Source organism: Pleurodeles waltl, chromosome 5, assembly GCF_031143425.1.
Source record: "Pleurodeles waltl isolate 20211129_DDA chromosome 5, aPleWal1.hap1.20221129, whole genome shotgun sequence".
NCBI classification, from domain to species: Eukaryota; Metazoa; Chordata; class Amphibia; order Caudata; family Salamandridae; genus Pleurodeles; species Pleurodeles waltl.
In genome coordinates, this window is record NC_090444.1 from 615,560,320 (window position 1) to 615,583,674 (window position 23,355).

Sequence of the window (23,355 nt, forward strand, 5' to 3'; positions counted from 1 at the left end):
ACTTTTTGCTGCTTTTTCTGCCACTATGCTAGATATGCCCCAGTGGGAAATTCCAGACTTTCACTCTGGTGTTGGAAAGAAATCAAGGCTAAGCTAGGCCTTAGTTTGCTGTGCTTTTCTTTCAGATTAGGTTCACACATAGCAGGGAAAGTAAAGATTTTGCACCTAGGAAATATACTCATTTGAAACACTGAAGCTTCAGATTCATCAACTTCACATTTTATTAGGGAGAATTGCATTTCAGCTGCCTTCTCTACCCCTATGCCAGATTTACCAGATATGCCACTATGTCAGGTTCCAGACTTTCACTCCTGTGTTGGAAAGAAATCAGGGCTAAACTGAGCCTTAATTTATGGTGCTTGCCTTTCAGACTAGGTTCACAGATAGCAGAGGATTTTGCACCTAGGAAATGTACTCAGTTGAAACACTGAAGCATTGAAGCATTTCCTTTGCTCTTTTTTCACAATATACACCACTAGTCACCAACAGATATAGCTTCAAAGGTAGTAATGCTCAGTCCTCGTTCTGGTTTTAGTCTTGGTCCTGTTGTTGCATTGCCTTTAATTTATGTTTTGAAGCTCATCAAACAGGTATAGATATAAGCTCTGATCTTTTAAATCTGATGTGATTGGTCAGTATTCCACAAGGGTCAGGAGTCTGTGACTCCTTGTCCAACTGGTGCATTTGCTGCCAATATTGTTACATAAAGGTGGTTGGGACATTTTCGAAGTGGAGGGCTGTTGCTTGCATCCTGGAAGCAGTGATTACAAACAATCAGGACAAAAGGTGGCTTCAGACTGTTTGAATTACCATCACTCTAAAGATAGATTGTGTGTTTGACTTAAGTTTACAAGATAAGTGTTTCAGGTCTAATGGTCTGTTTTCACAGACCAATAGTTAAATACAGAAAATTTCTGGCTTCAAATGTTTGGACAGCATTAACAGTACCAAGCTTCTATTCGACCTGTTTTGCTTTCCTATGAAAGTATGGGCGATTTGTCATACTCAGAAGGCAGACTGGTAAAAGCTTCCTTATGTCAGTAGGTAGCAAAACAGTGGTGAAAAGCACTTCATGTTACAAATTTACAGGCAGTCCGATCAAACTGATTCAGTACTTACGAGCAACATTGAACATTAGTCACAAAAGCATAACGTTGAAAGAAATAGTTTTCTGTACTCCTCAAATGTCATAAACATTACATCTAGTGGCCAACATAACTCTTTTGAGGACCACTGCACTTTCAATTTTCAAGGAACAAATTATCTCACCTTTCATGAGGCCTCTGCAAGAATGGCCAGAAAATCAAGGGGACCAGAGAACCGAAGATTAGAATTACTCTGACTCTTTTCGTTGTGTTTCTTCAAGCTTTTCTAGATAGTGCAAAAAAGTATGTACGAGGGTGCCTTTTGAGGCATTCCTTACTCGTCTAGTCAATGGAATTATTTCATCTAGCAAAGGTGCTCACTTAAGTGACGTGCTATCTGGAGGGAATGCGCAGAAGACGTGCCACTGACTTCTACCTATGGATGTTCGCATTCACTCAAAATAATTTGTAAATTAGTAAACCTGAGGCGATGACTCATTATTACTTTCAGCAATGGCATATTCCAACTCAGCACGTGTGAACCTTTCAGAGCACAAACACAGGCAAACTAAGAAGACATCTTTTGGAAGAACACAGCTGGATTTTGAACATAATTTCACTCAAGGATGTTTCCTACATTTGAAGTATAGCAGATATTAACATGGTTTCCCCTGCAAACAAATTGCATGTTCAGAGTCATCGAATCTAGTTTTCTAGAGCCTAACTCAGTATTCATTTCTTTGACTGGTGAGTTCCATTTCCCGCTAATTTTCCTTCAAACTCACTTCCACATGATGGTCATAGTGCTGAAGCAACACAGGTCAAAACACTAACCTAATTCTGTCAGACAATGCATTTGTTAGTATTAGATCATCTCTTTATGTCCTTATACTTTTATGTGAGGCTTCTGGTCAGATTAGTTTTCCATATCAATCAAAGTTGTGATCTTAAACTGCAGCTTAGTATTACTGAATTCAGTGTCTTTGATGATTTTAGAACATGCTATGAAAAAAGCATGTTAAACTTTTTTTTTTTTTTACCCAAATCTCAGGAGGTTGTATGCCATTAGTGATTGAATTGTTAATCCTATTAGGAAACCTCTTAGCCTTGCCAAATTGATTGCATGTGCCACACGTTTGGATTTACTGTTCAATCCAGATTGAAGGGGCTCGCTTTCAAACGCCTGCACTAGTCGGAACTAAAAGGCTTGTTTTAGAAAGTCAATTTTCTAGTTCTTATCACATCGTCCAGGAGTTTAAGTGAGATTCATTCTTAGGAACTTGCTCCCCCTTCCTTCTTAAATCCATACCAGACTGTCCCATTAACCAAAACATTAATTGTCCTTATTCTTCCAGACTCTGATAACTTCAGCAGAAATGTTGTGTCATACCATAAACAACAAACATCTTCCTAAAATTAGATATAACTGAAATGATAATCATCTTCTGGATCTATCCGCACTGCTTTAGCATTCCCCAAGCAATCTGTAGCTTGACTGATACAATTTTCAATTATTATCCACATGTTTTTGGGATAGACCCAAGGCCCATTCCTCAAAATGGAAGGTAAGCCACTAATGAGTGGGAAATTAACCAGTCACTGACATTTTCAGAGGGCTAACTGTACATCAGGCCATACTTTATTCAAACATTACTGTATTGACTGTGATTCTGTTTACACTCTCCCTGTTGTTTTTATTTGCCTCCTTCTGAAGGACAAGCTTGCTGTTCTTTCCTACCATTTGAAACTAGCAGAAAGTCAACACTGAGTCTGGGTGTTTTCCTTTTTATTTATAATCAACCGAGGTGTATAAGTGGAGATTAGTCTATTTTATCCTTGTTCAGTGAGACCATCAAAAATGAAGTTCTTAAAAGACACTTTGAGACAGTGAACTTGTAGAATACCTAATGAAGCAATGTCAGAATTCCAACATATCACTGTTCTCTTCTTGCTTATTTATTTTGTGGGGTTTGTGAATGTTTTTGTCTCAAATATACCTTACAGTAACTTGAATGTAATTACAATGAGCTTAGTACCAAAGATAGAAAAAGTTGCCTCCCGTGTGGGTGATCCTTAAGAGATAATTTCAGAAAATCAATGATTTATCTTTTTAATGTGTTTTTTTGCAGTCTCCCACATAGTCAGAGCGGTTCTACTCTGTAAAATGCAAAGAAAATTCTTGTGATGGAAAATTAGGATTACAAATTTGCAACACTTCAGTTTAGCCTCATCTTGATAATTGTTTTTTCAGACATTTGTGAATGATGTGAGGATCCCGGAGCAGACCTACATCACTCTGAAACTTGATGACAAGCTACGATTTGGATACGATATCCTTTTCTCAAAATATATTTTCTCTTGAAATCTTATGCAGTGTCCTACTAGTTTATGATGATTGTTGGCTTTGATTCTAGTTTTTTCAGTCTTTTTGTTTAGTCAGATTTACTTTTTCACAGCTCAAACAGCTTCAGATTGTATAAAGTATTGTGGTGCAAATTCCTGTGTAAATGTAAATATGATTGAGCTGTGTTTAAATGTATGTTTCCTAACAAAGAAAATTGGAAATTGGATTGTGCATTGTAGGATCTTCATTAATAGTCATAAACACTAAAATAATTGTGCATTAACTCAGAAGGCGAGACCGTCAACTTTGAAAGAACTATGTTCAACTCCCATGGTGAAGTGTGTCTAGTTTTGAGGGAACACTTCAAGATCACCGCACCCCCCCCCCCCCCCCCCGGTCCGCCTGTGCAAAGCACTTTTTTTTATATTTGGGTCAGTTTGCGCCTTCGTAACACTTTGTTTTTATAAGCTACCCACGCCAAATTTGCGTCCTCTTATTCCAACATCCTATGGATTCTAAAGGTACCCAGTGTTTCTGGGTTCCCCTGGAGAAGAACAAGATATTAGCCAAAATACATGAAATAAATAAAAAAAAATTCAGAAGAATTTGAAAAAAGGGCTGCAGAAGAAAGCGTGTTTTTTTTTTATTATTGAAAATGGCATCAACAAAGGGTTTGCTGTGCTAAAATCATTATCTTCCCAGCTTTCAGGAACAGGCAGACCTGAATCAGAAAAACAAATTTTTTAACACAATTTTGACATTTTACTGGGACATACCCCATTTTTACTATTTTTTTGTGCTTTTAGCTTTTAGCCTTCTTCCAGTTAGTGACAGAAATGGGTGTGAAACCAATGCTGGATCCCGGACAGCTAAACATTTCCGAAAAGTAGACAAAATTCTGAATTCAGCAAGGGGTCATTTGTGTAGATCCTACAAGGTTTTCCTACAGAAAAAACAGCTTGAATAAAAAAATATTTGTAATTTTTTCACGTTTTACTATGTAACTTTTTCCTGCGATGTCGTATTTTCAAAAGTAATATACCGTTACGTCTGCTGGACTCTTCTGGTGACGGGATATATAGGGCTTGTAGGTTCATCAAGAACCCTAGGTACCAAATGCCAATAAAGGAGCTGCTCCTAGTGTACAGCAATTCATTTGGCGAAATATAAAGATTGAAAAATAGGTGTCAAGATAACCTTTGTATTTCCAAAATGGGCACAAGATAAGGTGTTGAGAAGCTGTGGTCTCTGAATTCCGGGGTGTCCATACTAGCATGTGAATTACATGGCATTTCTCAAACAGACGTCTTTTTTACACACTATCTTACATTAAGAAGAAAAAAATGTAGAGAAAGACAAGGGACAATAACACATGTTCTGCGTTTGTGTTCCCCCAAGTCTCCTGATAAAAATGGTACCCCACTTGCGAGGGTAGGCCTAATGCCTGTGACAGTAAACACAACATGGACACATCACATTTTCCCAATGAAAACGAACGTGTTTTTTGCAAAGTGCATAGCTGTGGATTTTGGCCTCAAGATGAGCTGACTACGATTTGGGCTGTGGATTCTGGGGCTGAACTACATTGTAGAGCTCCCAAGAGAGCATTCTCTCTGTGCTTGCCGCCGCATGCACCTGCTCTATGGGTTGGGCTAACCCGCTATTGCCTGCGAAGGGCCAGCTGGACCGTCCTCATCACCTCCCTCATAATCACTGGAAGAGGAGTTATCTAATGGGACTCCTCCAACTGAAAAATCAGTCCCAGAGTCTGCTCCATGGTCCTATTGCTCAGACGCTGTCTTAGTATCTGCTTTCTCAGTCTCTGATCCTACATCAGAGCTGTCCTCTATAACCTGAGTGAGGGCTTGAGCAACATCATCCAATGAGATGCCATCTCTGCTTCTGGCAAAGTGTGGCTCTAAAACACTAGCCTACGTAGACAGTCACAAAATTGCTGGTGTGTGTGTGTTATACGTACAACAGTAGAGGTCACCTTGCTGTCGCTTCTTCCCTCAATCAGCAAGTTCTGTCAAGACACTCAAAAAAAGACACACTATTACTTCACCTTGTCACATACCAATCGTCACAGTTTTTAGTGCCTCTAGCGCCCAGTCCAACAATCATTATTGGTGCTCCCACTCACATTACCTTCTCCTCCGAATCCCTCACTACCACCCAGCAAAAATGCCCTTCATCTCTCCATAGCCCCCCTCACACATACATTTCATTTGTATTATAGCACAGGTAATGGCTGGCTTTACTAATCTACCCAGCTATTTACAAAAAATACAGATTTGATCTTTGCAGTAGGCATATAAACCTGTGCTACTTTATGGTATCAAAACTGCCACTAAACAAAGGTCAGATCCTTTTGTAGCAGAAAGATAATCCCAAGGCTTACTTGACTTTTTTATTGCTGCCTAAAAGCTACAGTTGAAATGCGTCAGTTGAAGTATGTGCATTGGTTTGAAGACAAGAGGGATTACTTTTATATGTGGGTGTGGTTTTGCTTGGGGCTGATCGCAGGTTCAGCCGAGTCTTGAAAGAAAAAAAAAAAACAGAAAAAGTAAGAAAGAAAAGGGGGCAGGATATTGTTATCCTAACCCTCTAGTCGTGGTGCAGGGGCCCCCAGGCTCCACCCCCAAGGCTTAAATATATTCTTTTTTTAAATCGCAGTGAAAATTGCAGCAAATCTGCAAATGTCATCATATTTAAAATAAATAAATTAAAAAAAAAAAAGCTAAAAAGCTCTGGGACCGTCACACCCCAGGAGCACTGTATATTCTTTATGTGGGGGTCTCATGTGGCACCTCTTGTGCCCCAGAGACTGCCACCTCCCTGGGGCAAAAGTTGTTAAAATTAGGGGGGAAGTGAAGAACACTGCCACCACATGAACCACCACCTCCCTGGGGCACTGCAAATTATTATTGGGGACGGTCCTGCAGGGCCCTCCCTTGCCCTGGGGACCGCCCCAATCCATGCCGTCCCAGGACCGCCACCTCCCTGGGGATGAAATAAATTCTGGAAGACCGCTATACATTATAGTTAGGCTCATATTTTAAGCATACATAACCATAGGAATTGAGCAGTTATATTCTGAGTTATTTCAGGTAAATATAACTCATGCTGTAAGGTAACTAAAACTCGTGCCCTCGCCATGCATTGTTAATTACCGCACTTACTGCAACACTCATGACATCTTTGATAACATCATTGATATTATCACTGTAATATTTGCAGTAACATATATATATATATATATATATATGTTCGATGGCATGTGTAGCTGCAGATACACATGCTGTGCACATCCCGCCATCTGGTGTTGGGCTCGGAGTGTTACAAGTTGTTTTTCTTCGAAGAAGTCTTTTCGAGTCACGAGACTGAGGGACTCCTCCCATTTCGACTCCATTGCGCATGGGCATCGACGCCATCTTAGATTGTTTTTTTTCCACCTTCGGGTTCGGACGTGTTCCTTTACGCTCTGTGTTTCGGGTCGGAAAGTTAGTTAGAATCTCGGAAAAAACGTTGGTATTGTTTGCGTTCGGTATCGGGTTAGTTACAACAGATCAACACCGAATTTTGAAGAGCTCCGGTGGCCCTTCGGGGTTTTTTCGATCCCCCGTCGGGGCCTGGTCGGCCCGGCCACATGTCACTTCAAGGCTGATGGAACGGACCCCATTCCGCTTCTGTCCAAAATGCCATAACAAGTATCCGTATACGGATCAGCATCTGGTCTGTAACTTGTGCTTGTCTCCAGAGCACAAGGAAGATACTTGTGAAGCCTGTCGAGTGTTTCGGTCGAGGAAGACATTAAGAGACCGAAGAGCCAGAAGACTGCAGATGGCGTCGACGCCGACAGGACAAGAGCGTTTCGAGGAGGAAGAGGAAGCTTTCTCTATCCACGAGTCGGACTCGGAAGAGCTCGAGGCCGAAGAAATGCAGAAAACCGTGAGTAAGACGTCAAAACATAAGACTCACGAGAAGTCAACAAAAGCCCAGGGAACGCCACCGCCAACAGGCCATGGCTTAACCCAAAAAATAGGTGACCGATCCAAGGCACCGAAAAAGGGCACGCTTGTGGCGAAGTCATCCGACTCCGGTCGAGATACCGCCACACAGCAATCTCGAACCCGAGACATCGGCTCAGAGAAATTTCGGCACAGTGACAGCGGCACCGAATAAGTTCGGCACCGAGACACCACCACGCCGAAAATTAAAAAGGTTTCTTCGGAGCCTAAAAAGACATCCGAAAAAGTTTCGGTTCCGAAACATCCAGCCTCGGAGCCAAAAACAAGTTCCTATACAGAGGAACAAGGATTGTCCTCCCAAATGCAAAAACATCGATTTGGAGAGGAACTTGAAGCAGTAGAGCCAGACCATGCTCAAAGAAGGCTCCACATTCAAGAACACACAGGGAAGATAACCACTCTTCCCCCAATTAAAATAAAAAGAAAACTTGCCTTTCAAGAAAAGGACAAGCAGCCACAAGCAAGGGTAGCAAGGAAAATAACTCCACCACCGTCTCCACCACCATCAGTGCACACATCACCGGTAGCAACTCCTCCACTGATGCACTCCCCGACTCATACTACAATGAGTCAAGATGATCCTGATGCATGGGACCTTTACGATGCTCCAGTATCGGACAACAGCCCAGACTCGTACCCTGCCAGGCCGTCCCCACCTGAGGACAGTACATCTTACACACAGGTGGTCGCAAAGGCAGCTGCTTTCCATAACGTCACCTTGCATTCCGAACCAATTGAGGATGACTTTTTGTTTAACACGCTATCCTCCACTCATAGCCAATACCAAAGCCTACCTATGCTCCCAGGAATGCTAAAACATTCAAAACAAATCTTTCAGGATCCTGTTAAAGGCCGAGCCATAACTCCAAGGGTGGAGAAAAAATACAAGCCACCGCTAACAGATCCAGTTTATATCACAACGCAGTTAACACCAGACTCAGTAGTTGTCGGGCAGCTCGTAAGAGATTGAACTCTCATACCTCGGGGGACGCACCACCTCCAGACAAGGAGAGTCGCAAATTTGATGCTGCGGCCAAAAGGGTTGCAGCACAAGCAGCAAACCAGTGGCGCATTGCCAATTCACAAGCACTTTTGGCAAGATACGATAGAGCTCACTGGGATGAGATGCAACATTTCATAGAACACTTACCCAAGGAGTTCCAAAAAAGAGCACAACAAGTGGTGGAAGAAGGACAAAGTATCTCTAATAATCATATACGGTCTTCAATGGATGCAGCAGATACGGCTGCAAGGACAGTAAATACTGCAATAACAATAAGAAGACACGCATGGCTGCGCATGTCAGGGTTCAAGCCGGAAATTCAACAAGCCGTGCTAAATATGCCATTTAATGAACAGCAGTTGTTTGGGCCGGAAGTCGACACTGCTATTGATAAACTCAAAAAAGACACTGATACAGCAAAAGCCATGGGCGCACTCTACTCCCCGCAGAGCAGAGACACATTTCGTAAAACACCTTTTAGGGGAGGGTTTCGAGGGCAACCTACAGAAATCACAACATCACAAACAAGGCCCACTTATCAAAGCCAGTATCAGCGGGGAGATTTTCGGGGGCAATATAGAGGGGGACAATTCCAGAAAAATAGAGGAAAGTTCCAAAGCCCCAAAACTCCTCAAAATAAGCAGTGACTTACAAGTCACACATCCCCATCACATAACACCTGTGGGGGGAAGACTAAGCCAATTTTACAAACATTGGGAGGAGATAACAACAGATACTTGGGTACTAGCAATTATCCAGCATGGTTATTGCATAGAATTTCTCACATTCCCTCCAACAGTCCCACCGAAAACACACAGTATGTCAAAAAAACACATAGATCTTCTAGGACTAGAAGTTCAAGCGTTGCTCAAAAAAGAAGCAATAGAATTAGTACCAAAACAAGAATTAAACACAGGAGTTTACTCATTGTACTTTCTAATACCCAAAAAAGACAAAAGTCTAAGACCTATACTAGATCTCAGAACATTAAATACATACATCAAATCAGACCACTTTCACATGGTTACATTACAAGAAGTAATCCCACTGCTCAAACAACAAGACTACATGACAACACTGGATCTAAAGGATGCATATTTCCATATACCAATACTTCCTTCACACAGAAAGTATCTAAGGTTTGTATTCCAAGGGATACATTACCAATTCAAAGTGTTGCCATTCGGAATAACAACTGCGCCAAGAGTTTTTACAAAATGTCTGGCAGTAGTAGCTGCACATATCAGAAGGCAGCAAATACATGTGTTCCCGTACCTAGACGATTGGTTAATCAAAACCAACACGCAAATACAGTGTTCACAACACACAAAATATGTCATAGAAACCCTACACAAACTAGGTTTCTCAATCAACTACCCAAAGTCACACCTTCTGCCGTGTCAAACACAGCAATACCTAGGGGCAACAATCAACACAGTAAAAGGAATTGCCACTCCAAGTCCACAAAGAGTCCAAACATTTCACAATGTAATACAAGCCATGTATCCAAAACAAAAGATACAGGTCAAAATGGTAATGAAACTGCTAGGCATGATGTCTTTATGCATAGCCATTGTCCCAAATGCAAGGTTGCACATGCGGCCCTTACAACAGTGCCTAGCATCACAATGGTCACAAGCACAGGGTCAACTTCTAGATCTGGTGTTGATAGACCGCCAAACATACATCTCGCTTCAATGGTGGAACAGTATAAATTTAAACCAAGGGTGGCCTTTTCAAGACCCAGTGCCACAATACGTGATAACGACAGATGCATCCATGACAGGGTGGGGAGCACACCTCAATCAGCACAGCATCCAAGGACAATGGGACATAACAGCAAAGACAGTTTCATATAAATCACTTAGAACTGTTAGCGGTATTTCTAGCGCTGAAAGCATTTCAACCCATAATAACCCACAAATACATTCTTGTCAAAACAGACAACATGACAACAATGTATTACCTAAACAAACAGGGAGGGACACACTCGACACAGTTGTGTCTCCTGACACAAAAAATATGGCATTGGGCGATTCACAACCACATTCGCCTAATAGCACAATTTATTCCAGGGATTCAGAATCAGTTAGCAGACAATCTCTCTCGGGATCACCAACAGATCCACGAATGGGAAATTCACCCCCAAATACTGAACACTTACTTCCGAATTTGGGGAACACCACAAATAGATCTATTTGCAACAAAGGAAAACTCAAAATGGCAAAACTTCGCATCCAGGTACCCAGAACATCAGTCTCAGGGCAATGCGCTATGGATGAACTGGTCAGGGATATTTGCGTACGCTTTTCCCCCTCTCCCATTCCTTCCATATCTAGTAAACAAGTTGAGTCAAAACAAACTCAAACTCATACTAATAGCACCAACATGGGCAAGACAACCTTGGTACACAACACTACTAGACCTTTCAGTAGTACCTCATGTCAAACTACCAAACAGACCAGATCTGTTAATACAACACAAACAACAGATCAGACATCCAAATCCAGCATCGCTGAATCTAGCAATTTGGCTCCTGAAATCCTAGAATTCGGACACTTAAACCTCACACAGGAATGTATGGAGGTCATAAGACAAGCTAGGAAGCCTACCACTAGACACTGCTATGCAAATAAGTGGAAAAGATTTGTTTATTACTGCCATAATAATCAAATTCAACCCTTACACGCATCTGCAAAAGACATAGTAGGATTCTTACTACATTTTCAAAAGTCAAAACTAGCTTTCTCTTCCATAAAAATACATCTTACTGCAATTTCAGCTTACCTGCAAATTACGCACTCAACTTCATTATTTAGGATACCAGTCATAAAAGCATTTATGGAAGGCCTAAAGAGAATTATACCACCAAGAACACCACCAGTTCCTTCATGGAACCTCAACATTGTCTTAACACGACTCATGGGTCCACCTTTTAAGCCCATGCGCTCTTGTGAAATGCAATACTTAACGTGGAAAGCTGCATTTTTAATTGCCATCACATCTCTAAGAAGAGTGAGTGAAATTCAAGCATTTACCATTCAAGAACCATTTATTCAAATACACAAAAATAAAGTAGTTCTACGGACAAATCCTAAATTTTTACCAAAAGTAATCTCACCGTTCCACTTGAATCAAACGGTAGAATTACCAGTGTTCTTCCCACAGCCAGATTCTGTAGCTGAAAGAGCACTACATACATTAGACATCAAAAGAGCACTAATGTAAACTAATTCGAAAGACAAAACAACTATTTATTGCCTTTCAAAAACCTCATACAGGGAATCCAATTTCAAAACAAGGCATTGCTAGATGGATAGTTAAGTGCATTCAAACCTGCTATCTTAAAGCTAAAAGAGAGCTGCCTATTACACCAAAGGCACACTCAACCAGAAAGAAAGGTGCTACCATGGCCTTTCTAGGAAATATTCCAATGAACGAAATATGTAAAGCAGCAACATGGTCTACGCCTCATACATTTACCAAGCACTACTGTGTAGATGTGTTAACTGCACAACAGGCAACAGTAGGTCAAGCTGTACTAAGAACATTATTTCAAACTACTTCAACTCCTACAGGCTGAACCACCGCTTTTGGGGAGATAACTGCTTACTAGTCTATGCAAAGCATGTGTATCTGCAGCTACACATGCCATCGAACGGAAAATGTCACTTACCCAGTGTACATCTGTTCGTGGCATTAGTCGCTGCAGATTCACATGCGCCCACCCGCCTCCCCGGGAGCCTGTAGCCGTTTAGAAGTAGATCTTGAACATTTGTACATTTGTAAATATATTACTTTAAAATTCATTATATACATACGTATTCACTCCATTGCATGGGCACTATTACTAGCATACACAACTCCTACCTCACCCTCTGCGGGGAAAACAATCTAAGATGGAGTCGACGCCCATGCGCAATGGAGTCGAAATGGGAGGAGTCCCTCGGTCTCGTGACTCGAAAAGACTTCTTAGAAGAAAAACAACTTGTAACACTCCGAGCCCAACACCAGATGGCGGGATGTGCACAGCATGTGAATCTGCAGCGACTAATGCCACAAACAGATGTACACTGGGTAAGTGACATTTTCCATATAGCATATTACTCCAAGTTTCCATCTCTATTTCAAGAAGAAGAAAACATACGAGCCACTCCAAACAGTTGTTATTTCAAGAATGTATTTGTGGCAAAGAAAACTGACTTGTTTCAACCCTTCTTGAGTCTTGATCACATAACCAGTGACAAGTAAAGTATGCAAATGTTTAAAATTAACTTTGGGTGCTTAATATAAAAAAACATACTTTTCTAATCTAAGTGAAAACATCTCACTCATTTTTGTATGTATATTTGGATAAGGACTTTGTATAACAACCGGTAAGAACAAGTGAAATTTCAGAGGTTGAAGAGGGTAGGATTGGCAAGGTTAAAGTTTTGCTTCAGGTGTTTAAGTATTTGAGGATAATAAATGAGGAGGGTTCTGGTTTGGTCCAGTTTGCAGAGGTATTGTGCTATTAAGGCATTGCCACTGCGGAAGGTGTGGTGGGGCCTGATTAGTTCTGACTTTGCAGAGGTTTCAGCCGGCATAACCAGGTGATTGGTGGGATGCGATTATATTTTGTTAACATACTGAACCCATAGATTTAGAGGAGAAACTGAATCAGGGGAAAAGAGCATTTGAGATGGAAGGTGAGTAAATGATAAGGAAATTGATAATCTTTCTTTCCAAGACTAAGCATTGTACAATTAGTGACAAATCACTACCAGAAAGCAGTGAAGGAGTTAGTTATTCTTGGGCACTGGGAATAATTCAAGTGATAGTAGTAAGGTGAATGCCATTGATAAAAATATTGTATTAAAAACGTAGAATGAAGAGATCTCAGAAATAGTGCATTAGGAGGGTACTTGGAAAATAGCCTTAGGCAATGCTTGTGTATCAGGCTAGGCAGGTGGTTGCAGTGAGCTGTGGCTGTGAAGTAAGATGTATGTGAATGTTGTCATGCAGGGTATTTTCTTTGGAATCCTGATTGCAGGTGGCTGGCAATGTTGATTGCATGTACATTTTCACTTACTTAGGATAAAAGACTCTAGTTTAGAATTGAGAAGGTGTCTGCATTTGTCTTAAAGCTTAAGTATGCTGATGGATGCCATTGAGGGAAGTAACAATGAGTATTGTTTGCTAATCTCAGAGGGAAAGGAGTCTGAGAGGCACATGAAGAATTTGTTAATGTGTATAGGAGAGCAGGATCAGGAGGCGAAAGCAGGTAGGAAGGATTTTAAACATGGTACATGTGATGGTGGAACTGGTGGACAGGGAAACTAAAAAGCAGAATGCAAGTAGGTTGGGATGTGCTAACATTATTATATTTATATATATATATATATATATATATATATATATATATATATATATATATATATACTTCTATTTTCAGGAAACAGGGATGAAAGTTGTGTGTATGGTGGTGATGACTGGCCAAAATTTTCATGTTTTTACCATATGGAACATTTGACAACACGTTTTTCAAAACCTGGTCCATTTAGCCTGTTGTTTGAAATAGTGTGTTTTCATTTAATCTCTGTTATACATTTGTTTGTATTGCGACAGAAATGAAAAATATAGTCTAACTATATGTTGATTGATTAGGATTTATGGACCTCTACATATTTAGCTCCCACATTCGGCTTTCACAGGTAAACTGATATTTCTCCTGTATTGGATCTCTCATAGATTCACATGCTTGAATCATCCCTGTCGTCGAGGTCAGAGCCTCACGGTAACCTTAAATGCACATAGCAGTAAACTTTACACACTAGGCCCCAATGGCCCACCTAGGTTCTTTTATAGCCTATCCATGTCCTTTTACAAAAAAAGACCCAGAGTTGAGCCGCAGCCAATCAGGTTTCCACACCCTCTAGAACACTCCTAACAGAGGCTCTTTCCCTCAGATTTTCTACCGCACGTCGTGTGAAGGGAGTCTCCCTGAGCTCTGCTCAGTTTACCTTTCTGACAGGATTTTTTCTCTCTGAAAATTTCACTTTTACAATCTCAGTATGTCTCAGCAGACTAAGAAGGGTCTGTTTAGGGAATGTGGCAGTTGTGGGAAGAAGAGACTTCATGTTGATGACCCCCACAAAAAGTGTGTCTACTGCCTGCATCCTGACCACAAGGTGAGAGACTGTAAAATTTGTCGCACCTTTAGTCAGAAAACCCCCAAGGACCATGAGGGAAGGCTTCTGTTGTGGCTGCAGAGACAGAAGGCCATGGAAAACCCAGCTTCAGATGAGAGTGAAACATCATCTCGCTCCCTCAAGAGACCTGGGGAGAAAGGAAGACTACCTGAGGAGCCACCAAAGAAAGTGGTTAAAAAGTCAAGGTATACATCTATGGAGAAGCAGGGGTGCCAAGAGCCTGCTACCTCTGGATCAGAGACCCGGGCAAAACTCTTCAAAAAGGTTCGCTCAGAGCCTACAACGCCTGTGGGGGAAAAAAGGCACCCACAAGAAGTGCCTCTCTGTCGCCTGCGAGGGATCCGGTAAGACCTTCCTCTGATGCTCCCAAGAAACGCCTGTCAACGACGACCCCGTCGACGACTGTGTCGACGGTAATGACGACGACAATGACGTCGACGTTTACTACGGCGGTGTCTACGATGATAGTAACATCATTTCTGCTTTCATCGACGACGATTATCACCGCTAAAATCTTCAAGAAGGCATCGTCGACGAAGACATAGTTGACGGCGGACGCATCAATAGTCCATCCGTCGATGACGACACTACCGTAGACGAAGCACCTGTCCATGAGGATCAAGAAGGCGCCGTCGAGGAGCACACCTGCGCCGTTGACGAGACAACTGTCGACGAGAGACCCGTTGGCGAGAGACCGTCGACGAGAGAACTGTTGACGAAGGGACTGTCAACGACGAAGACTGAACTGTCGACGACAATGATGGAAATTTCGTCGCCTCAATCGTCGGCCATGATGCCCTCCTCTGGGGATTTGGGAATGCAGCACGATTCGGCAAGGTTCCTCCCTCTTTCACCACGGGAGCAAAAACATCACCAATTCTTCCAAGGCATACTTCTCCAAGCAAGGTCTTACCATATCCCCTGCAGCATTTCCTGGACGATGATGAGGACATTTATTCCCAGGATGACGGAATGTTTGGTGCAGCCAGTAGTCCATCTCAGCTGCATGTAAAGTGCCAGGACTTGGATGAGGAGGACGAAGGGCAGGAGCAGCCCTATTATTCCTCAACTACATATCAACGTGACTCTTCATACCTAAGGGGGAACAAGAAGATTCTTTCCCCATGCCTCAGTCTTTGGTGACGGATCTCCAGGGTATGCTAAAGGACTACTATCTGCGTTTTCCACCGTTGACGCCTGTAACTCCGTCCAGGCCTTACAGTCAGTAGACACCTATGCAAACCCCTATGAACAGTCTCCCGGGAACACCGCACAGAAGCATCCCATTGGTTCCCCAACCATAGGATGACCATATCTCGACGGATGACTAGAGGGAAGAAGGGGAGATAATGGAGGCGGCACCTAGTGAGTGGGATGACTACCTCATTCCCACACCGTCACCGCCGCCGTCAGGACCAGTTGATTCATCCCCTGAGGACATGAGGGGTTTTCACAATTTAATGGAAATGGCGGCTAAGAGATTCGACTTGCCTATTATTTCTCAGGAAACAGACTGTTTCTTAAATGACTTCAAAGAGCCGTCAAGGAGATCAGTAAGGGCGATCCCAATAGTGGATTTCCTATGGCAGGAGGGGTTAAAGGCAATCAAAAATCCAGCGACAGTGCCTTCCCAAATGCCAAAGTGGAAAAGAAGTACAAGGCCCCTGATAACACTCCAGCCTGCTTAATAACACAACCGAAGCCGGATTTGGTAATATCCCAGGCAGCGCAGCATCGATCTAAAAACCCTTCGGCACCTATTGCAGCGCCTCCAGACAAGGACTGGAGGAGATTGGACAATATTTGTAAGAGATTTTCCTTGGTGGCGGCAATCACAGTAAAGGCGGCTAACTCCTTAGCCATACTAGGAAGGTATGATTGCCAGATGTGCGCGGACATGTCGGCTTATATAGATCTCTTGCCTGAGGGTGTCAAGGTGGAAGCAAAGAAGGTGCTGCAGGAGGGTGAGCGGATTGCGGCGGACATCATTGACTGCGCAGTAGACATTTCCTCAACAGGATTCCGACAACTCGCAGGAGCAGCGGTCTTACGTAGGCAGGGGTGGCTCAAGTCTACATCCTTCCGTCCGGAGGTCCAGAGCTGTATTCTGGATATGGCATATGATGGGGAAAGTCTGTTTGGGAAGCATGTGGACGACATGCTACAGTCCATCAAAACGGATACTGATACAGCAAGATCACTTGGTAACTTGCAGTACCAGAAGCAGCTCTTTCGTGGGGCAAGGGGTAGAGGAAGTTATTCGTTTCGAGGTGGCTTCCAACAGTACAGACCCCAGTATCAGTCCTCTGCACCAGGACTCAGGCAGCAATACAGCAAGCATCAGCAGCATTATCAATTGCTACCTACCACTGCATATAGGCACCCGGCGAAGGGAAAGCCGGCGCCACGGGGAAGAGATACCGGCAGAAAACAATGACCAGCTAGCCATACAAGCTTCCTATGCTACCAGGGGCTCCAAGATCGGGGGTCGCATCACTTCTCACTTCCTTCGTTCGAAGGACATAACATCAGACAGGTGGGTGTTGGATGTAGTGGCCAGAGGGCATACTCTGGAGTTCATACAGAAACCACCGGATGTCCCTCCGTCGGGCCCTCCACCTCCACGATTAACCCAACTCCTCAAGGAAGTACAGGTGATGCTACGCAAGGGCGCAATAGAGCTGGTCCCTGCTCCTCACAGGAACAAGGGGTTCTATTCACGCTTTATTCTGGTAAAGAAACCTTCAGGAGACTGGCGCCCCATTCTGGACTTAAGGTCACTAAACAAAGTTTCTGAAGAAACAATTGTTCAGGATGGCAACACTACAGGACATCTTGCGCCTCCTGAGAACCGGAGATCATATGGCATCCCTAGACCTCCAGGATGCGTATTTTCATGTTCCAATACACCAAAACCATCGAAAAGTCCTCAGGTTCAAGGTGGCTGGTATGCATCTACAGTTTCAGGTCCTTCCTTACGGTTTGAAATCAGCCCCCAGAATTTTTACAAAGATGCTGGCTCCTGTGGCAGCTCACCTCCGCCAGTCGGGCATGCAGGTGTTTCCCTATCTCGACGACTGGCTCATCAAAGCACACTCAAAGGCTCAGGTGGTGCGTCACATCTCTGTCTGCCTCCAATTGTTCGACCTAGGGCTTACCATCAATTGCCGGAAGTCACATCTTCGCCCCACACAGACATTGATTTTCTTAGGAGCGGTGCTAGACACTGTCCGCAGCAAGGCGTACCCGTCTCAGGAAAGGAAACTAAAGCTGAACACTTTAGCCCGCCTTCTCTCGGCAAAAACGTGCGTTTCAGTTCGCACCTGCAAGTCATTGCTGGGAGTGATCTCGTCATGCATTCCGCTGGTTCCAAAACCTTTTTTCCTAATCCGCAGACGGTGGTAGAAAGGGCATTACATTAGTTGGATATTAAAAGATGTCTCAAGTTTTATCTGCAAAAGACTCAGAGCATATGCAAATCAGACCAGTTGTTTGTGGCCTTTGGAGACGCAAGGAAGGGCCTTCCAGTATCGAAGCAGACCGTAGCCAGGTGGATTGGCCTGGCGATCCAATTCTGTCATATTCAGGCTGTTAAACCGCTCCACAGCAGGGTAAGAGCCCATTTGAAAAGGACGGTAGCCACATCAGCTGCACTCTTTGCAAGGGTGCCCCTGCAGCATATTTGTAGAGCGGACACATGGTCCAGCCAGTATAAGCGAAACAATACTGTCTTGAGGAGACAAATAACATGGACACAGCGGTGGGGCAAGCAGTGTTGAGGCATTTATTTAGTTAAGGTGAGCCTCTGGATTCATCCCACTTCCGCAAACAGGGTAGGTGAGCAATGGTTCCTTATTCTACTCAAGGTTAAACTTTTTCTATTTTTATTGATTATTGTAGTTCTTGGTTATCGTAGCAAGCTAGATACTTGTTGTAATGCGGAGATCTATGCTTATTATGCCTGATTGCTATTTTCAGAAGAACATTGCTAAGTTGCCATTGCACGCTAATTGGAGGTACTGGTACTCATATTACTATTGTTATTGTTATGCTTGTTCTGTTTATAAGGGTACACCGACAGGCCTACTTAATCAATGTTACTGCTCGCTACTCTAATTCAAGCATGTGAATCTATGAAAGATCCAATATTGGAGAAGAAAATTAGTTACTTACCTGTAACTGTGGTTCTCCAGTATTGGTATCTTTCATAGATTCACATGCGACCTGCCCTCCTCCCCTCAGAGACTCCGCTTCTACATGAACTCTTAACTTCACACTTGTACTAGAAAATCTGAGGGAAAGAGCCTCTGTTGGGAGTGTTATACAGGGTGTGGACGCCTGATTGGCTGTGGCTCAACTTTGGGTCTTTTTTGAAAAAGGATATGGATAGGCTATAAAAGAACCTAGGTGGGCCATTGGGGCCTAGTGTGTAAAGTTTACTGCTATGTGTATTTAAGGTTACCCTGAGGCTCACACCTCGACGACGGGGATGATTCAAGCATGTGAATCTATGAAAGATACCAATACTGGAGAACCACAGTTACAGGTAAGTAACTAATTTTCTTTAGCTCTGTGCATGCAAGTCATCTTTTTAAATGCATTTGCTTGTAGATAAGCATAGTGGGGTTTACGTTTTGTTGAGTAAATCAGTAAGTTGCAACCAGTGCAAGTTGTTTCCCAAGTTAAGTATTTTCATCATACTGAAAAAAGTTAATTTTTTAACTTCAGATCAACATTGCTGTAGAATTCTTAAGTTATAGCAGTTACTCTTTTCCTTAGCACAATGAACATACTAATCTGTTCACCGTGGTTCGATGTGAAATGAGGGTACCAGAAGAAGCACTTAAGGTACAGCAATGTTTTAATAACTTTAAAGTAGTTGTGTGTTAGAGTTCCTCTTTCATTACAGAATTTAATGATGTTTTGCTTTATTATTATTAGCATGAAAAATTTACGAGTCAGCTGCAGTTCTCCCAGAAATCAGAGACTGACGGATCCAAATCCTCAAACCTCAAAGCATCAGAAGTGAAGTTAGCAGAAGGCACAGTAGAAGTTCATCATAAAGCAACAGAGGCATTAAAATCGGAAGAAAAAGCATTTGGTGAGGTTTATTTTTTGTGCCCTATTACTGTTATTGGATCTTGTTCCTTTACAACTGGTCGGACATTGTCTGCAGGCTACTGCCACTTACATGATAGCGGCAAGATTCTCTAGGAGAGATGTTTTTTGCTTATACAACACTTAATAGACCACAGCACTTGAGTTCCCCTTCTTGTCCAGTTCATGACCACACTAGTGCTTCAACACATTTTTTCACTTAGTACCAGTTTATTCTGAATGTGAGCAGGCTGCATAGTTTAGATCTTACTATTTGTTTTTTCCTTATGAAAAAATCCTTGCCTCCCTCTGCTGTGGGCATGCTATACTGACATTGAGGTTCAAGCTATGTACTTGGTGAGAAGAACATCTTTTTGTGGCATTCCATTTCGGAGCTCATTTTTCACATCTGGAAATTGACATCAATAGTGATCCAACACATTTTGTGCTTCAGTTTGACCAGGGGTATTGGGGAAAAAGCTTCCTGTCCTTGGAAAAATGAGTCTGATCCAACGGTGTTCATGAATTTTGACTCAAGATTGAATGTTTCATTCTGGCTCAACATTACCTGTTTTTGCCAATGTGATTGGTGACTACTTAGTCTTGGGTTTAGTTAATGAACTGAATTATTAGGGGTCAAACTCCTGTGGGTACTTCTCTGAAGTAAAGCACAAAACTGAAAAGCCTGGTGATCAGAGGGTTTATTAAATATTTAATTTATTTTGTAATGTTTTAGTGTAAAACTTAGACTTGTGTATGTATCTTTTTTTACATATACATATATATATATATATATAATTGTTTCATCCAAAATGATTGTGTATCCCAATCCCTGGATCCAAAGCAATGATAGTTTGAAATTGTGGATCTGAAATTATGGTGGTACACCGGTCAATTTATTTTCAGATGTATCCACTAAAAAGATTGAGACGTCACTGCCTGGTTGTGAAGTTAGGACTAATGGTGATTTGTAGCCTTCACACCGAAAATGAGAGAACCTCTTCAATTGTGACAGAACAGTTGTAAGCTCTATTTGCTTGTAAGTAGTCAGTCAAAAGAGAAGTAAATAACTGACATGCTTGAAGCTTAACAAATTTCCAAATCTTGAGGTTGGTCCAGACAGTGGAGTAACAGACAGAAGTGGAGCTGAGTGCCAGATGGGCAGAGCTACATGTTGAGTGAGATAAATGGAGAGAAGTTGAGAATCTGGCAGAAGACGAGAACTGGTGGCTGAAGCAAGATAACAGGCAAGAAGACTGGGGCTCTGAGTATGGTTAAAAAAATTGAACACCAGGAGCAAAGTATCCAATAGACATAGGATTGATTGGAGAGCTTCTATAACACTGTAGTGAAGTGTTATCTGGATGGGAGAACATCTTTATTAGTGTTCTGCAGGCAGAGTATGGTTTTTCTTTACATTTCAAGATGTTGCTTGAAGACCCAAAGTTGGCACAGGGCAAAGACAAGGATCTACTGTGCATACATGATCATTGTTCTCTCAACAACAAAATATATTTTCGCTGAACAACTGCTGTTAACCATGTGACTAAGCCATGCTTTTCTTTGTAATCTGGGTAAGAGGATGGGAATTCACAAGGTAAGAGGGTTGTCTAACCTTCAGGGGCAGCAGTCTTTGGGGCCTCCTTTGTATGGGTAAGTGTTTAAAGTGGATGAATCCTGCGATCAACGGTTGAGTCAATCTCTTTCCAAGGTTTGGTACCTGATATTGGTATGTGACATATTGAAGACCATTGCATCCAGACTGTAGAAGGCTTACAGGGCTTGCAGTTCTCTTAAATAGCATCCTGGATAAATGGCTGCAAGTGACTGTTTTCCATGAAAGCAACTTTGCAGGAGGCCACTGGTTGAAGTAGTTAGCTCATCTATCATGACCCTAGAAGTCTGAGTGTCAACCTTGCTCTAGTCCTCTCTAGAGGAACACAGGAAGCAGTCCAGTCAGATGGTTATTGAGGACCTTGTTCCAAATGGAAACGTTTTTTCCTTGCCTATTACTGCCAGGCCTTCCTCATGGATCAGTGAAGAGAGAGGGGTTCCTGCTACGCCATATCCAGTTCCAACAGGCACACTGAAAGATTGTACATGCCAGCACAAAACCAGGGTGTTTGGCAATCCTGTGCTTAATTGTGAATTCCATGTCAGCTGCCATAACATCCATGTTATGAAAGAGGGACTTGGGTGAGCAAAGACTACCTCTTCAGGAACAAGAACTTAAACTAGGCAACTTCCAAGGAGGACAGAACATCTGACCTTTTCTCATGGAAAGAGCGTTTTACTTGAGGAGAAGCTGGATGTCCCTTTAAAGGAGGTCCTGCTTGTTTGAGAGCATGAACATGTGAGGTGACCCTTCTGATTAAAAGAAGATTATAGTGTATAGGTAGTAACATGACTACATTGTGCCTGACCATCGAGAGGAAGGCCTGTAAGGGCAGAGAGCACCTTGAACTTCGAGTGTTTGCAGAAGAATTAATCCAGGTTGCTCCATTTAGTAGGTCCTCACAGTGGCCTACTCCATCCATACACTAAATGACTAAGACCTGTCTGTATGGAAGTTACACATAGGGATTTGAACATAGTCCTACTGCATCTTGAAGGAAGAAGAATTTCAGAGTTGGACTGCTTGTCCAATAGCAGATCTTTTCTCTCTACCAGGCCACTGTGCATATGGTTGCCGAAACAGAGTGACGTTAGAAACTCTGCATATGCAGTCTCAGAAGCCCTTAGAACTGCCACGTGTTCACACAGCTGTGCTCCAGAAAAGAGCTACTAGCTGAATTGGTATTATAAAGACTAGCCTGGTTGATTAAATAAATTGTATGATTTTTCTGGCATTCTAACAGATGGACATACATATACCCTGCAGATTCATAGAATGCAGCCAGTTGTTCTGCTAAGCGAATCCCAAAATCTTGGCCACAGTCAGTGTCTTGAATTCTGAGGGGATTGAACTGGTTTAAATAGTATGAATCTATTAGGGGGAAGAACCTCCCCTTTTGTTTTTTATTATAACGTATTGGGAGTACTGCACCCAGCCCATTTTCAGAAGGGGAATACATCTCCTTCCTAAGTTGGTGGAACTACAATTTAGGCAAGTGTATATTGGTAATGGTGCTGTGGAAATGTCAGTCTTAATCATTTTCTCTCACTGATGGTACGCAGATCTTGGATCTTAGTTCAGTGATGATCGTGGAGCAAACTGCTCTGAAGAACTGGAATTAGACACCTATAATTGAGCTTTGATTGAACCCTGTACTCAGGTGAAGTTTTGGGGTTACTTTGTCTCTGGTGAGGCCTGTGGAGACGGCTTCTTTCCTATGCTGGCGTGTTTTCTCTTTGAGAGACAGATGTTCACAAACTGCAAAACAGTGCTTGAGATCTTGGTATATCTGGAACTTCTTGTTGGTCACTTTCTTATTGAGGTTGAGGATGTACGTATGCTCATGGTTGTGTGGGGCTTAAGGAGGCAGAGTGGCCAGATATGTGACAGAAATATAAACTCAAGCTCACTATTCATCACATTGTCTAAACAAGCCCTCCCTGACTAATCTATTTTCTTTTGATATTTTCCAAGACATTTGGCCTCCTT

General features: G+C 42.4%; 1 protein-coding gene across 7 annotated transcripts in view; it reads left to right on the top strand.

Annotated features, from left to right (window-relative positions):
- CEP170 (centrosomal protein 170) overlaps positions 1-23,355 on the top strand; it is a 556,616-nt gene that overhangs the window by 174,811 nt on the left and 358,450 nt on the right. For all 7 annotated transcript variants that reach the window (XM_069234469.1, XM_069234471.1, XM_069234466.1 and 4 more), the window contains exons 4-6: positions 3,337-3,415; positions 19,444-19,502; positions 19,596-19,755. In XM_069234469.1, the coding sequence (XP_069090570.1) occupies positions 3,337-3,415; positions 19,444-19,502; positions 19,596-19,755 (298 nt within the window). The remainder of the gene's footprint in view (positions 1-3,336; positions 3,416-19,443; positions 19,503-19,595; positions 19,756-23,355) is intronic.